General features: G+C 53.5%; 1 protein-coding gene across 1 annotated transcript; it reads left to right on the top strand.

Annotated features, from left to right (window-relative positions):
* Nucleotides 1-225: 225 nt before the first annotated feature.
* Nucleotides 226-11,763, top strand: Csdc2 (cold shock domain containing C2). Its single transcript, XM_041671872.1, has 4 exons — nucleotides 226-404; nucleotides 8,557-8,858; nucleotides 10,185-10,307; nucleotides 10,727-11,763. The coding sequence occupies exons 2-4, from the start codon at nucleotides 8,680-8,682 to the stop codon at nucleotides 10,887-10,889; spliced, it is 465 nt and encodes a 154-aa protein (XP_041527806.1). The 5' UTR covers nucleotides 226-404; nucleotides 8,557-8,679; the 3' UTR covers nucleotides 10,890-11,763.
* The last annotated feature ends 286 nt before the right edge of the window (nucleotides 11,764-12,049 follow it).

Below are 12,049 nucleotides of genomic sequence, written 5' to 3'. Positions count from 1 at the left end.
TGGTCCAGCAATAAAAGCCACTTTCCAAAACAGGAAGCATTAAAGCCCGGAGCGACGCAGCTTAGCCACTCACCCAGCACTCAGGAGGTGGCTGGCTCAGGAGGTGGCGTCTGGGCCAGAGAGGACAGAGCCTAGTTAGTGTCCCTTTAAGCTGGGAGTACAAATTCCCAGCCCAGTCCCTCCCTCCTGCACATCCTGACGTCAGCAGGAAGGCGTGTGTGAGTGAGGGGCCGAGGTGCCTCCTGCACGCACACACACACACACACACACACACACACACACACACACACACACGCCACGGAGTACATCATCCAGACGTGACCCCTGCCAGCCAGTGCCGCGGTTCAGAGATAAGGTGCTGCCCACTACAGGAGGCAGTGCCTGGCCCCAGCTGCCAGGGCGAGGTAAGGGGCAGCATGGGGGACCTGGAGGAAGCTTGGGATGGAAACTGTGGCAGAGGCAGGGGCAAGGGCGGTTGGTATCAAGAAACGATGTGTGGAGTGAGGCTGGAAAGGTTGGAGCTGGACCATCCTCAGCTCCGCTTAGAGGATGCTCGGGATGCTGAGGAGCCCACAGCCCTTCCCTTCTCTCCCCTTGACCCTCGAGCCGAGGTGGAGTGTGGCTCCCGCGTCTGAATGCATGTGAATGTCTGTGTCTGGGACTCATGTCTGGGTTGAGAGACAGATAACAACAGCTTCCTGCCAAGCCGCAGCCTCCAGTCTGGGAACTGGGTGAGAGAAAGCCGTGGCTCCTTCCAGACCCTAAAAGGCCAGTCAGGAGCACTGCTGAATCTTGCCCCTGAAATCTGCATTGAGGCCAGGGCGGAGGAGAGGGACCGCCTGAGGCAGGCAGGGGTCCCAGAGCAGCTGTCTTCTCCTCACTCTGTTTTCCCCTGGTGTGGCAGAGATAATTGTGTCAACTGGCTGGAGAGATGGCCTATGTTATTTTTGCCTTTATGCCACCCCACTGAGTTCCTGCATTCTCCTGCATGCTTGCTGGGCTAGCTGTGACCTCCCCCCTTGCCTGGGTGCAGTCCACTGTAGGGCAGGGGTGACGGGCCTGCTGGGCCACCCATGCTGTGGGATGCAAGGACTCAGGGTGGCCTTGGCTGGCATCAAGCCCCTGAGTGGTCTGACCCTGGCACAAGGAGACTGAGTGGAGATAAGGGGCGATGTTGGCACCCACAAGGAGACAGCAGGTTCCTGCCAGGCTGCCAGGCTGCAGGCTCTTCCCAGGAGGGAGGGGGACAGGAGCGAGAACAATAATAAATCCAGAGTGTGAACTGCTGCATCCGCTGGGGCTGGGGGAGGGGAGAAGGAAGTGTGCCTGGGGGGGGGTACCCTCTCTGACAGCCTGGCACTGGGTTGTCTGGATGCCATCCAGTCAGGGCCTTTCCCTGGAAGGGAAGATTTCCAGGCCTCGTTGGTGGGGAAGAAGGGGAGTTCTTTCCCAAACCTGACTGCATCCTAGAGGTCTCTGGGTGTGTGTGTTCGGATTCAGAGTGTCTCCTCCCATTCTTGCCCCACATTGCGTTGAAGTCTTTCCCCAAAACATCTCTTGTCCATCCTTGTCTGGCCCCGCCTTCAAAAAGCACAACTAGTGCAAACAGAAGCTAGAGGCAGAGGGTCCCAGGAGGACACACCAGTTTTTCCCGGGCCTGGGGACCGATGGCTGCTGAGCAAGCTTTGAAGATGCTTATCAGCTAGGGAGGGGGCTCCCCAGTGGCCCTCAGGATCCAGAGGGATGGAAAGAGGGTTTGCCAACCCACCCAAAGGCAGAGTATCCCTCCACCCTGAGCTCACCCACCCTTTACAGGTGGTACCCAGCAGAGGGTGCTCTGGACCCAACAGCTGCTCCCAAGCTTAGTGTCCAGGACCCAGAGCTCTGGAAGCAGGCAGTTTAAGGGAGATAGATCTATAGCAAGGTGAGGGAGTAAATTCAGGGGTGAGGCCCACACACATCCCTCCCCCGGAAATGATAAAATGATAGTCACCTGGAAGGGGGTGACTTAACACCCTGGGATGCCCAGGGACTTTGAGGCCTCTCTGCCACTATATGTGACTTTGGCCAGTATGCCAGGGGACCCAGAATGGGAAGGTGACTCCCTTGGTTCACACGGGTAGAGGTGGAGCTTGTCTGTGAACTTGGCTCTGGATGATATTGTGGTTTTCCCTTCTCCCACTAAAGCCGGAGAAGCCCAAAACCTTAGGAACAACAGCCCAGAGCTGCCTGGACATGTGACCAGACGAAGAGTAAAGGGTCACCTAAATAATTAATCTTTAGTATTGGCTGGGACAGCCCCTTACACACACGCACGCACACACACACACGCATACACACACACACACGCACGCGCACACACGCACGCACACACACACGCACGCACACACACACGCACGCACACACACACGCACGCACACATGCACGCGCGCACACACACACACACACACACGCACACACACACACACACACACGCACGCACCATGGAGGGAACGGAATCAGGTTTAATTAGGTCACCTCCAGATGCAAGGGCAGCTTTTGGCACTGGTGGGCTTTAAGGAGTGTCTGAGCAGCTGGGGGAGGGCGGAGCCAGGCAGGTGGTCCCCAGGTTGTTCTTTCACCTCCCCAGGACCCAGCACGGACAAGCCTAAGACACTGAGCCAGCTCTCCCCCCCACCGTCCTTGTGTTCCCTGCCTTTCTATTTTTAAACAGATGTACCCAGTCCTCCCTAGTGGCACCCCCATAATGGGGACTTGGGGCTGGAACACTTTTATTGGGGGAGTTGTTTTTAAGCTTAGCAGAGTTGGTGAATGATTCACCCAAGGTCATGGGCTGACTCAGCAAACACCAGAAATAGAACCCCAAATCCTGGCTCCCTACTTCTTCTTTGGCCCTGAACATCCTTCTCGGGGGAGACTGGAGGTGGGAGGTTTTGTCCAGGGAATGGAGGGTTTTCTCGCCTTGCCTTGGCTGCACACCCCCCTTCCACACCTCTCCAGGGCTCAAGAGAGCTACTGGGTTAGCTGGGTGACTTCAGTGAGTCTCTTCGCCCCTCTGGGCCTCGGTGTTCTCTTCTGAAGAATGGGTACATTGGTGGTAATTACTATTTAGGCTTCTTATGAGACACAAACGGAACAAGAGTCTGACAGGTGTCTAAACTGAGAGAGGGTGGCAGAGACTTGCCAGATGAAGGCCAGCCAGCCAGTCTCATCTTCCACAGTAGATGGATACCCTCTGCGGTCAAGGCTTCCAGCCAGCCAGTCTCATCTTCCACAGTAGATGGATACCCTCTGCGGTCAAGGCTTCCTCCCTATGTGTATTGCCCTAGTGTTTCTCGCTGAGTTTTAGTGTGTGTGTGTGTGTAAATATTGTAGGACATGGGTTGGGAACTCTCTCCTTGGGTAGGCCCAAATGGGCATTTAACCTGAGAAGAGAGATAGACTGGCCTTCGTTAGTCACCTGGATGAGCAACGATTCATGTGTCTAGGGATAAAGGTGAAGCCTGGAGAATGACTGACAGCTGCTTGTTCCAGGTCACCCAGTGCCAGTGGTGGGGGCCTCTTGCTTTCACTGGGGTCCCCACACTGAAAGGCGAGTCTCATTGTCAAGAGAGCCGCTTGTATTTGATGGTGGTGGCACACAACTTTAATCCCAGCACTCGGGAGGCAGAGGCAGGTGAATCTCTGTGAGTTTGAGGCGAGCTGAGAATTGGAGCAAAGTTCCCGCTGGCTCTGGTCACCTGTTGTCAGGGCTGCCTTGCTGTCCTGGGTGCTCTGGTCCCACGACACCTTAGGTCATCTCCCCAAGCAGTCCTGATGTTTTGGCTTTGCCGCTCCTGGTCCTACCCCTGCAGAGGTGGTCCGTTGGTTGGATTTTCAGGCAGGAAATGAAGAGCAAGCTGGTGGGCCAGAGCCACTGGGCATGGTCAAGGACACGCCTGTTCATGGTGGATCACATTCTGGGTCTCACATTGTCCTGCCTGTATGAGGGCCTGGGTTTTAGCCCCTGGACCACACAGGCTAGGTGTGATGGTGATACCTATAATAACTCAGGGGCTAGGCGGTGGAGACAGGAGGGTTAGGAGTTCAAGGCTCCGCTTGACTACTTGAGACCTACCTCAGTCTCCTGTACCCCAAGAAACAAACAAATGTAAACCAAAACCAAAACAAACAAACAAAAAACCCAACCCAATAGGCTGGAGAGATGGCTCAGTGGTTAAGAGCACTGGCTGTTCTTCCTAAGCTGAGTTCAATTCCCTGCAAGCACATGGTGGTTCACAACCATCTGTAATGAGGTCTGGTGCCCTCTTCTGGTCTGCAGGTGTACATGCAGGTGGAACATTGTATCCATAGTAAAGAAGTCTTTTGTTTGTTTGTTTTTTTCGAGACAGGGTTTCTCTGTAGCTTTAGAGCCTGTCCTGAAACTAGCTCTTGTAGACCAGGCTGGCCTCAAACTCACAGAGATCCACCTGCCTCTGCCTCCCGAGTGCTGGGATTAAAGGCGCCCGGCCCAAATAAACACATCTTTGAAAAAGCAAAAACAGAAAACCAACCCGAAAGGCTTTCTGCCCAGCGTACTGGCATCCAAACAATGAAAGCCTTGATGCCACTTGCCCTTCCCTGCATCAATATTCTGAAGACAGAGTCAGAGCTGGGGGCTCTGTGCTTTCCTATTCTTGTCTCCCTAGGTGTCACATTGCTTTTTTTCTTTTCTTTTTTCTCTCTTTTTTTTTTTTTTTTTTTTTTTTTTTTTGAGACAGGGTTTCTCTGTGTAGCTATGGAGTCTGTCCTGGAACTAGCTCTTGTAGACCAGGCTGGCCTTGAGCTCACGGAGACCCACCTGCCTCTGCCTCCTGAGTTTTTCCTTTTCTTCCTTCCTCCTCCCTCTCTCCCTCCCTCACTCCTTTCCTTCCTTCCTTTCTAGTTTTTGAGATGGTTTCTCTGTGTAGCTATGGAGCCTGTCCTGGAACTAGCTCTGTAGACCAGGCTGGCCTCGAACTCAGAGATCCGCCTGTCTCTGCCTCCCAAGTGGCCTGTGCCACCACTGCCTAGCCTAGCTCAAAGAAAAAATAAATAAAGATCTTTAAATACATATATACATACATACATACATGACTACAAACCTAGTTCAAGGCCAGCATGGACTACATAAAAAGGGGGGTGGGGCACTGGAGAGAGAATGTTCAGCAGTTGAGAATGGTTTCCTGCTCTTCCAGAGGAAGATTTAACCTGAGCCTCAGTTTCCTTGTCTGTAAAGTGGGGTAATAACACTAACCCTTAAGGGATGCTGTGGGAACTGAACCAAGAAAGGGAGCTGTGGGGCAATGAAGCCAGACAGGAGCAGAGGAACAGTCCTTGAGGGAGGGAGGGAGGGGAGCAGAGGGGACCCAGTCAGGAACCAGCCCCATCTACAGAACTGATACCCCATGGTTCAGCACCTGCCTGACACTCCCACATGTACCTCAGAGCCCCTGAGGAGGGAGGGCTGGTTCTCATTCAGCTCCCTAGTCCATGAGGCCAGGCCTGGGAGAAGTAAGTTTCCTGAAGTAGGAACTGCCTCTAGCCAGCTCCAGCCCTCTTAGCTAGGGCGAAGAGCCCTGGGAAGGAAGGCCTGCTCTTTTTGTTGCTCGTGAGGCCTGCCCTGCCCCCAGCTGCTGCCTCTGAGTCATTTCCAGAGCTCACCCAGGTGGCAGTGTGACCTTTCCTTCTCCCTGGCAGCTCAGTCTGTTGCCCATGCCACCGAGGCACCACCACCTGGCTGGTGGAGCAGCCCCTCTCAATCCCTTCCTCTCCTTGGTAACCACCGTGTCTCCTTCAGTCTCTTCCCATATGGACCTCCTGGTGCTAGCTGCCACCGCCCAGCACACCACCAGGTCTTGGGAAACTATAGTGGGGAAGCCCAGTGGCCCTGGTTCCCACCAAGAAAGCAAGGCTGTCTCCATGGCTGTCTCCCTCACCAAGAGGGGACTAAGGGCCTGGGACCAGGGCTTCTCCAGCAGGGTGATCCTGGGGACTTTGGTGCCTGCCTTATCTTTGGCAACAGCTTTATTGAGATGCAATTCACACTTGAGATGCAGTTTATTTGTTTGGAAGCGGGGTGGAGCTCAGGGAGAGAGCTTGCCTAGGTGGCAACCATGCCCAGCTCCAGATCAAAACATCACAAAGCCCAGTGGATTCACCACCTGTCAGCACAGTGCTTACTAAATAAACATTTTTAGTCGCCAGCACCCTAAAAGAGATGACCTACCACTAATCACCCCACTCCTGACCCCGTGACAGCAGATCCAGCCCTTCCTGTGCTATTGGAACGGCTTTTTCTGAGGAGCTCTCAAGGCTCATTTGTGTTGGGACAGGAAGCAGTACTTCACCCCTGCTTAGGGCCCACTTCTGCTCCACGGCTGGTAGATTGCAGGCTGTTAGCTCCCCCTTTCTTTATCTGCCCTTGGGTTATTGGTGGTAGAACTTTGTGGCTATTTGTATGTGAGTTCCATTTTTTGTGTGTATTTACATCTGTGTGTGTGTGTGTGTGTGTGTGTGTGTGTGTATGTGTGTGGTGTGTGCAGGTGCATGAAGTACCTTTGAAAACCAGAAGAGGGCTGAGTGGTGGTGGTACATGCCTTTAATCCCCGTACTCGGGAGGCAGAGGCAGGCGGATCTCTGTGAGTTTGAGGCCATCCTGGTCTAGTTCCAGGACAGGCTCCAAAGCCACAGAGAAACCCTGTCTTGAAAAACCAAAAAAAAGAAAAGAAACCAGAAGAGGGCATCAGATCCCCTGGAACTGGAGAAACAGGTTTGAGCCACCCTATAAGTGCTGAGTATGCAATCTGGGGTCCTCTGCAAGAGCCCTTAAGTGCCTGACTTTTGAGTCTGTTATCTCCATGCCCCTCCCTTCTTCTTTTCTTTCCTTTTCTTTTTTTAAGTTTTGTTTGAGACAGGGATCCTCCTCTGTATCCTTTGTAGCCCAGACCGTCCTTGAACTTGCAGCCTCTCGGAACTCCTGTCTCGGTCTCGGGCGTGCTAGGATTATAGGTGTGAGTCTCTACGCTCACCTGAAGCTTCTGGTTTGGGGTGGGGCAGTTGTTCCTTTGTGTTTGCTTTCCTCTAAAGCACACTCGATAGTTGAGGAGCAGGGAGTACTCAGTATTCACGAGCAGCCATGAGGACTTGGTTTGATGAGAGCATTGAGAAGAGGGTGATGAGGTCCTTGGAGACTTAAATCGGTGGTTGAGCCCTTGCCTTGCATGGGTGAGGCCCTAAACTCAATGTCAAGTACTCGGGAGGCAGAGGGGGAAAGTAAAATTTTAGTGGGGCAGGGGTGGCACACACCTTTAATCCCAGCAGTCAGGAGTCAGAGTCTGTGCTCAAGGCCAGCCTGGGCTACAAAGCAATTCCAGGACAGCCAGGGCTACACACTACATACCGAGCCCTTCAACCTCATTTTGAGAGGCAGAAACTGGGTTAATGAAAAATAGATCACATTCCCAAGAGCTCACCATGTGCTCACCGCTCCTGTTTGGGGGCATATTGGATGGCGTTTGGGCCTCGGGGTAACCTCCCTAAAAAATACTAGCCATAGTGTGCAGCAGGAAATGCTATCAAACATCAAGAGTATTGACTGGGGGCAGTCAGCCAGTGGAGCCCATATGACTTGTCAAGTGGGCACTGTTGGGAGGTCACCAAATCATAGGTAAGAAATCTGAACCTAGAGCTGTGTGTGAATTTGAGGCCACTAACATTTGTGCCAAATCTTGGCCACCACATGTCCTCCCTCCCTAGCCCTGAGTTGTAGAATTAGGAATTAAACTGCAAATTGTAAGAATTTAGGAATTCTTTTCTATTGCTGTAGACCAGGTGGCCTCGAACTCAGAGATCCACTTGCCTCTGCCTCTGCCCTCCAAAAGCAAGGATTAAAGGTGTGTGCCACAACCGTGTCCATCTGAATTTAGGGATTCTATTTTGTTTTGTGACACAGGGTCCCTTATAGACCAGGCTGGGTTCAAGCTTACTTTGGAATCCAGGACAGTCTTGGACTTTCGGGTCCTTCTGCTTCTACCTCTGGTGTGTCAGGATTATTGCACAGATACAACATCATACCTGTCGTGTGTGTGTGTGTGTGTGTGTGTGTGTGTGTGTGTGTGTGTGAAACAGGATCTCTCTTCGTAGCCCTAGCTGTTCTGCAACTAGTTATGTGGAATAGGCTGGCCTAAAACTCTCAGAGAGAGATCCACCTGTCTCTGCCTCCAGAGTGGTGGGATTAAAGGCGTGCACCACCATGCCAGGTCCACACCTGGTTTTATGTGGTATTGGCCATGCAAACACTCAACCAGCCGAGCTACCTCCCCAACCCCTTGTTTTGTTTTAGTGTTGGACTTAAGGCCAAAGCCTCACTCGTGCTGAGCTATGTGACTGTTTTGTCTTCCTGGTGAGGATGCTCCTGCAGGGTGGGGCTGTGAGTGCCTTCGGGAGTGGCTGACCTCAACAGCCCTCTCAGCTTGTGTCCAGTTTCCAGAGCTGTTCCCTGGCTGCATCTACCTGTGTTTCTCTCTTCTCTTGTAGACGGAGTCCATAGCTGGTGAGGCCACTGAGCAGGGCAAGGCCGGGCCCTGCCTGAAAGGACACCAGAGTCCTTCACCGGCCCCCGTGCCTCAGAGCCCACCGGGCTCTCCTGCTGGCCCCACCATGACATCAGAGCCTACATCACCTCCAGTGGTGCCACCTCTCCACTCCCCCAAGTCCCCTGTCTGGCCCACTTTCCCCTTCCACAGGGAGGGCAGTAGGATCTGGGAACGTGGTGGTGGTATCGCTCCTCGGGACCTGCCCAGCCCTCTGCCTACCAAACGGACCAGGACATACTCAGCGTGAGTACATTGCCCTCCCCCAGGTCCCATGAACTTTCTCTAGGCCGGGGCCAAGCCTGCCTGTCCTCCCAGGAAGCTGTGCAACCTTCCAGTGACCTCTGTGTCACCTCCCTCATGCCTTCATCCCAGTTACCAGTTACGGTGACTGGAGTGTAGGGGTGAATGAGCCATGTCCGCAATCCGGAGAGGTTCTGAAGACTGGGTAAGGACTTAGCCTGGGGTGCAGTGAATTAGGACACCTAGATGAGTCCGAAGATGTGTCAGATGAAGAAGGAAGGGACTTGAGTAACATAGCTTAGGGATACATAGTGAGACCGGCTCAAAAATAAAATAAAACAAAAGGGCTTGAGTGTTATAGGTGGGAACTTTAGAGTGAATCTATAGGGGAGGGTCGTGGACTGCCAGGGACTAGCCTTGGGCCTCTGGGGGGGTGCTGGGTGAGGCCAGATGGGGAGGGTCTGTGGGAACCAAGGAGTTTTCCACTTATTGGTGGTGGTGGTATGTGTGTGCGCGCGTACCACAGCCTGTGTATGTGTGTGTTTACCTACCACAGCCTGTTTACATGTATTTTTGATTATGATTGTGTGTGGTTGTGTATGCACGTGTGTGTGTGTAGGTGTGTGTGTGTGTGTGGAGGCCGGAGGACAACTTCTCAGGAGTGGGTTCTCTCCTTCTACCATGTGGGTTCTGGGGCTCAAACTCAGGTGGTCAATCTTAACAAGGGCATTGTTACCCACTGAGCCATCTCCTTGTCTGTTTTCTGTTTTGGTTTTTTGAGCTAGGGCTTTGGTTGGTTGTCTTATTCCAGATTTCTGAGTGCACTTGTGTGCCTGGCTGCGAGGCGTTTATTATCATTACTACTCTGGATAGCAAGCGTGCATTGTCCTGTGTCTGACCCAGGGACAGAGCAGATGCTCAATCTCTAGCACATGAAAATTAGTGGCCAGCAGTGGCTCAGCTGCCATGAGAGATGGCAAGGTGCCTCTTAGCTTCAGTTCTTCTTTTTTTCTTTTTTTAGTTAATTTAATTATTGGTTCTGAGATGGAGCCTGAGCCTTACATGTGGCAGGCAAACCACCTACTACTTAGCTCCACTCCGACATCTCCCAAGCGGAAGCCATTAAAGTCTAAACTCGGGATGGAAGGTGCTATCCAGAGAGGCACTGATAAGGAGCCAGGAGGTGCCCTTGTACAAAACCGAGACACACTGGGCAGGCCATTGCCCCACTCTGGACCCCACTCTTTGTTACCTGCTGAATGGCAGTATTGTTGGGGGTCCAAGAACAGGCTCTCCAGGTCAAGCTCCAATCCCTTACCCTCTCCCCAGGACAGCTCGCGCCTCGGCTGGCCCCGTGTTCAAGGGCGTCTGTAAACAGTTCTCCCGCTCACAAGGCCATGGCTTCATCACCCCTGAGAATGGCTCCGAGGATATCTTCGTGCATGTTTCTGAGTGAGTCCCCTCTATTTCTGTTTCTGATTGGGCCTTGTCTAAGTGTCCAGTGTCACCTGATCCTCCCCTAGCTGCTGAGGTGGGGGTTCCTGCTGGCTATCCCTGCTCTGAGGAGTCCTGGGATGGGGTGGGCTGGGGCCATTTAGGGATCAGTAGGCAGTCCCCAGAACCATGGTAATCACTGCTGAGACCCTGGGGTCCTATGCTAAGATTACGGGAGTCCTGAGAGGAGACCTTCTTCTCTGTCCCCAGAGAGGGAGGGACTTTCCAGATTGCCCTTTCACAGCCCAGAACACTTGGGCTCTGAGAAGTTGGCAGAGGGTCCCTGGTCTAGCAAGGCTAGGGGCAAGGCCAGGGGCCACAATGCTGTCTGTGGACGGGTTTGTTCTTGTGTTGATCCTTCCCCTTCTGTCCACCAGCATCGAGGGGGAGTATGTCCCCGTGGAAGGCGATGAGGTGACCTACAAGATGTGTCCCATCCCACCCAAGAACCAGAAGTTTCAGGCCGTAGAGGTGGTGCTCACCCAGTTGGCCCCCCACACTCCCCACGAGACATGGTCTGGCCAGGTTGTGGGATCCTAGGCAGGTGGGGGGGCATGCCCACGAGGAGGCAGGCAGCAGCCCATTCTGTACTCCCACTGTGCTGCTGACCAGCCCTTGGGTGTGCTCGTTTGTCCGTCTGTCTGTGCTTTGTGGCTGTGAATGTGTGCTTCTGCCCACCTGTGACCCATGACTTGTGTGATCTGGCCTAGGGTTGGATGGAGTGCAGCCATCAGCCCGGCCTTGGCCCGTCTCTCCTTCCTCCAACCCTGCCACGGAAACACACGACCTTCTTGCCCTCTTACCTATATACCGTGGGCCTGCGTCGTGTTCTTGAGAACCTAGGGAGACCCCTCTCCCATGAGCCTGTTCCTCACTGCTGTCCTCAGACCCACTCAGTCTGGTTCCTAGCCCTGTCTGCTTGTGTTCCTGTCTCCTATGCTGGACCTGGGTGCTTCCTCTCAGAAGCCAGGCCTCTGAGTACTTTGTAGGGGCCTCCCACTTTAGGGAGGAAGCAGACAAAACATGGTTCATGGCCAGCCCGTGCCATAACTTAGCTCATCTTCCTGACGCCATCCTTACGGTGCCCTGGAGGGAACATGGCATAGCCAGTCCTCTCTCCTCAGCCGGCAGAGGCCACTTTGAACCCCAAAAAGCTAGGTTCCTTCCTGAGCTGGGAGAGCCAAGCTTATTCTGTCCCCAAGGTGAGGAGGGGACATAGTTTCCTCCAGTTTGGACAGAACCATCTCTTCTGCGTGATGCACAAGCTCTGTGGATGCCCTGCCCAGTGCTGGCCATGACAGCGGCTGAGGATGCAGCAATGGACTGACGCACCACCTCAGGCAAGGCCAGATCCAGGCACCCAAAGGAATGGTCCTCAGTCAGGGAGACCACTGGCCTTGCCCACCCCCACCCCTCAAATTAGACCCTCTTCCCAAAGCTATACAGTGGTTCCTATAGATCCCTGACAGGTCGGTGGCTGAAATGGCACTTATCTCGTCCATCCCTCAAGTGTGACTGTCCCTCTTATCTGGAGTCCGTCTGGGCTAAGATGTATCCCTTCTAGAGAGCCCATCACCTAACAGGAGGATAAGTGGGATCACAGGCTCAGGAAGGACCTGCCTCAACAGTGACCCTTATGAGACCTAGTCTGCAAGTAAAGCATGGGCCCAGGTGCCCAGATGAAGGGGTCAGTGATTATC

Source organism: Microtus oregoni, unplaced genomic scaffold (genome assembly GCF_018167655.1).
Source record: "Microtus oregoni isolate MIOR12 unplaced genomic scaffold, Mior012 000022F_ref0000154, whole genome shotgun sequence".
In the NCBI taxonomy this organism is placed as follows: domain Eukaryota; kingdom Metazoa; phylum Chordata; class Mammalia; order Rodentia; family Cricetidae; genus Microtus; species Microtus oregoni.
This window is presented reverse-complemented; position numbering and strand designations above follow the sequence as displayed.

What these genes read in the sequence shown, in the direction of transcription:
- Csdc2 (XM_041671872.1), top strand. Translation starts at nt 8,680, where the DNA reads ATGACATCAGAGCCTACATCACCTCCAGTGGTGCCACCTCTCCACTCC. An exon ending in CGGACCAGGACATACTCAGC is followed by an intron (nt 8,859 to 10,184) that starts GTGAGTACATTG and finishes CCCTCTCCCCAG; the next exon opens with GACAGCTCGCGCCTCGGCTG. An exon ending in ATCTTCGTGCATGTTTCTGA is followed by an intron (nt 10,308 to 10,726) that starts GTGAGTCCCCTC and finishes TCTGTCCACCAG; the next exon opens with CATCGAGGGGGAGTATGTCC.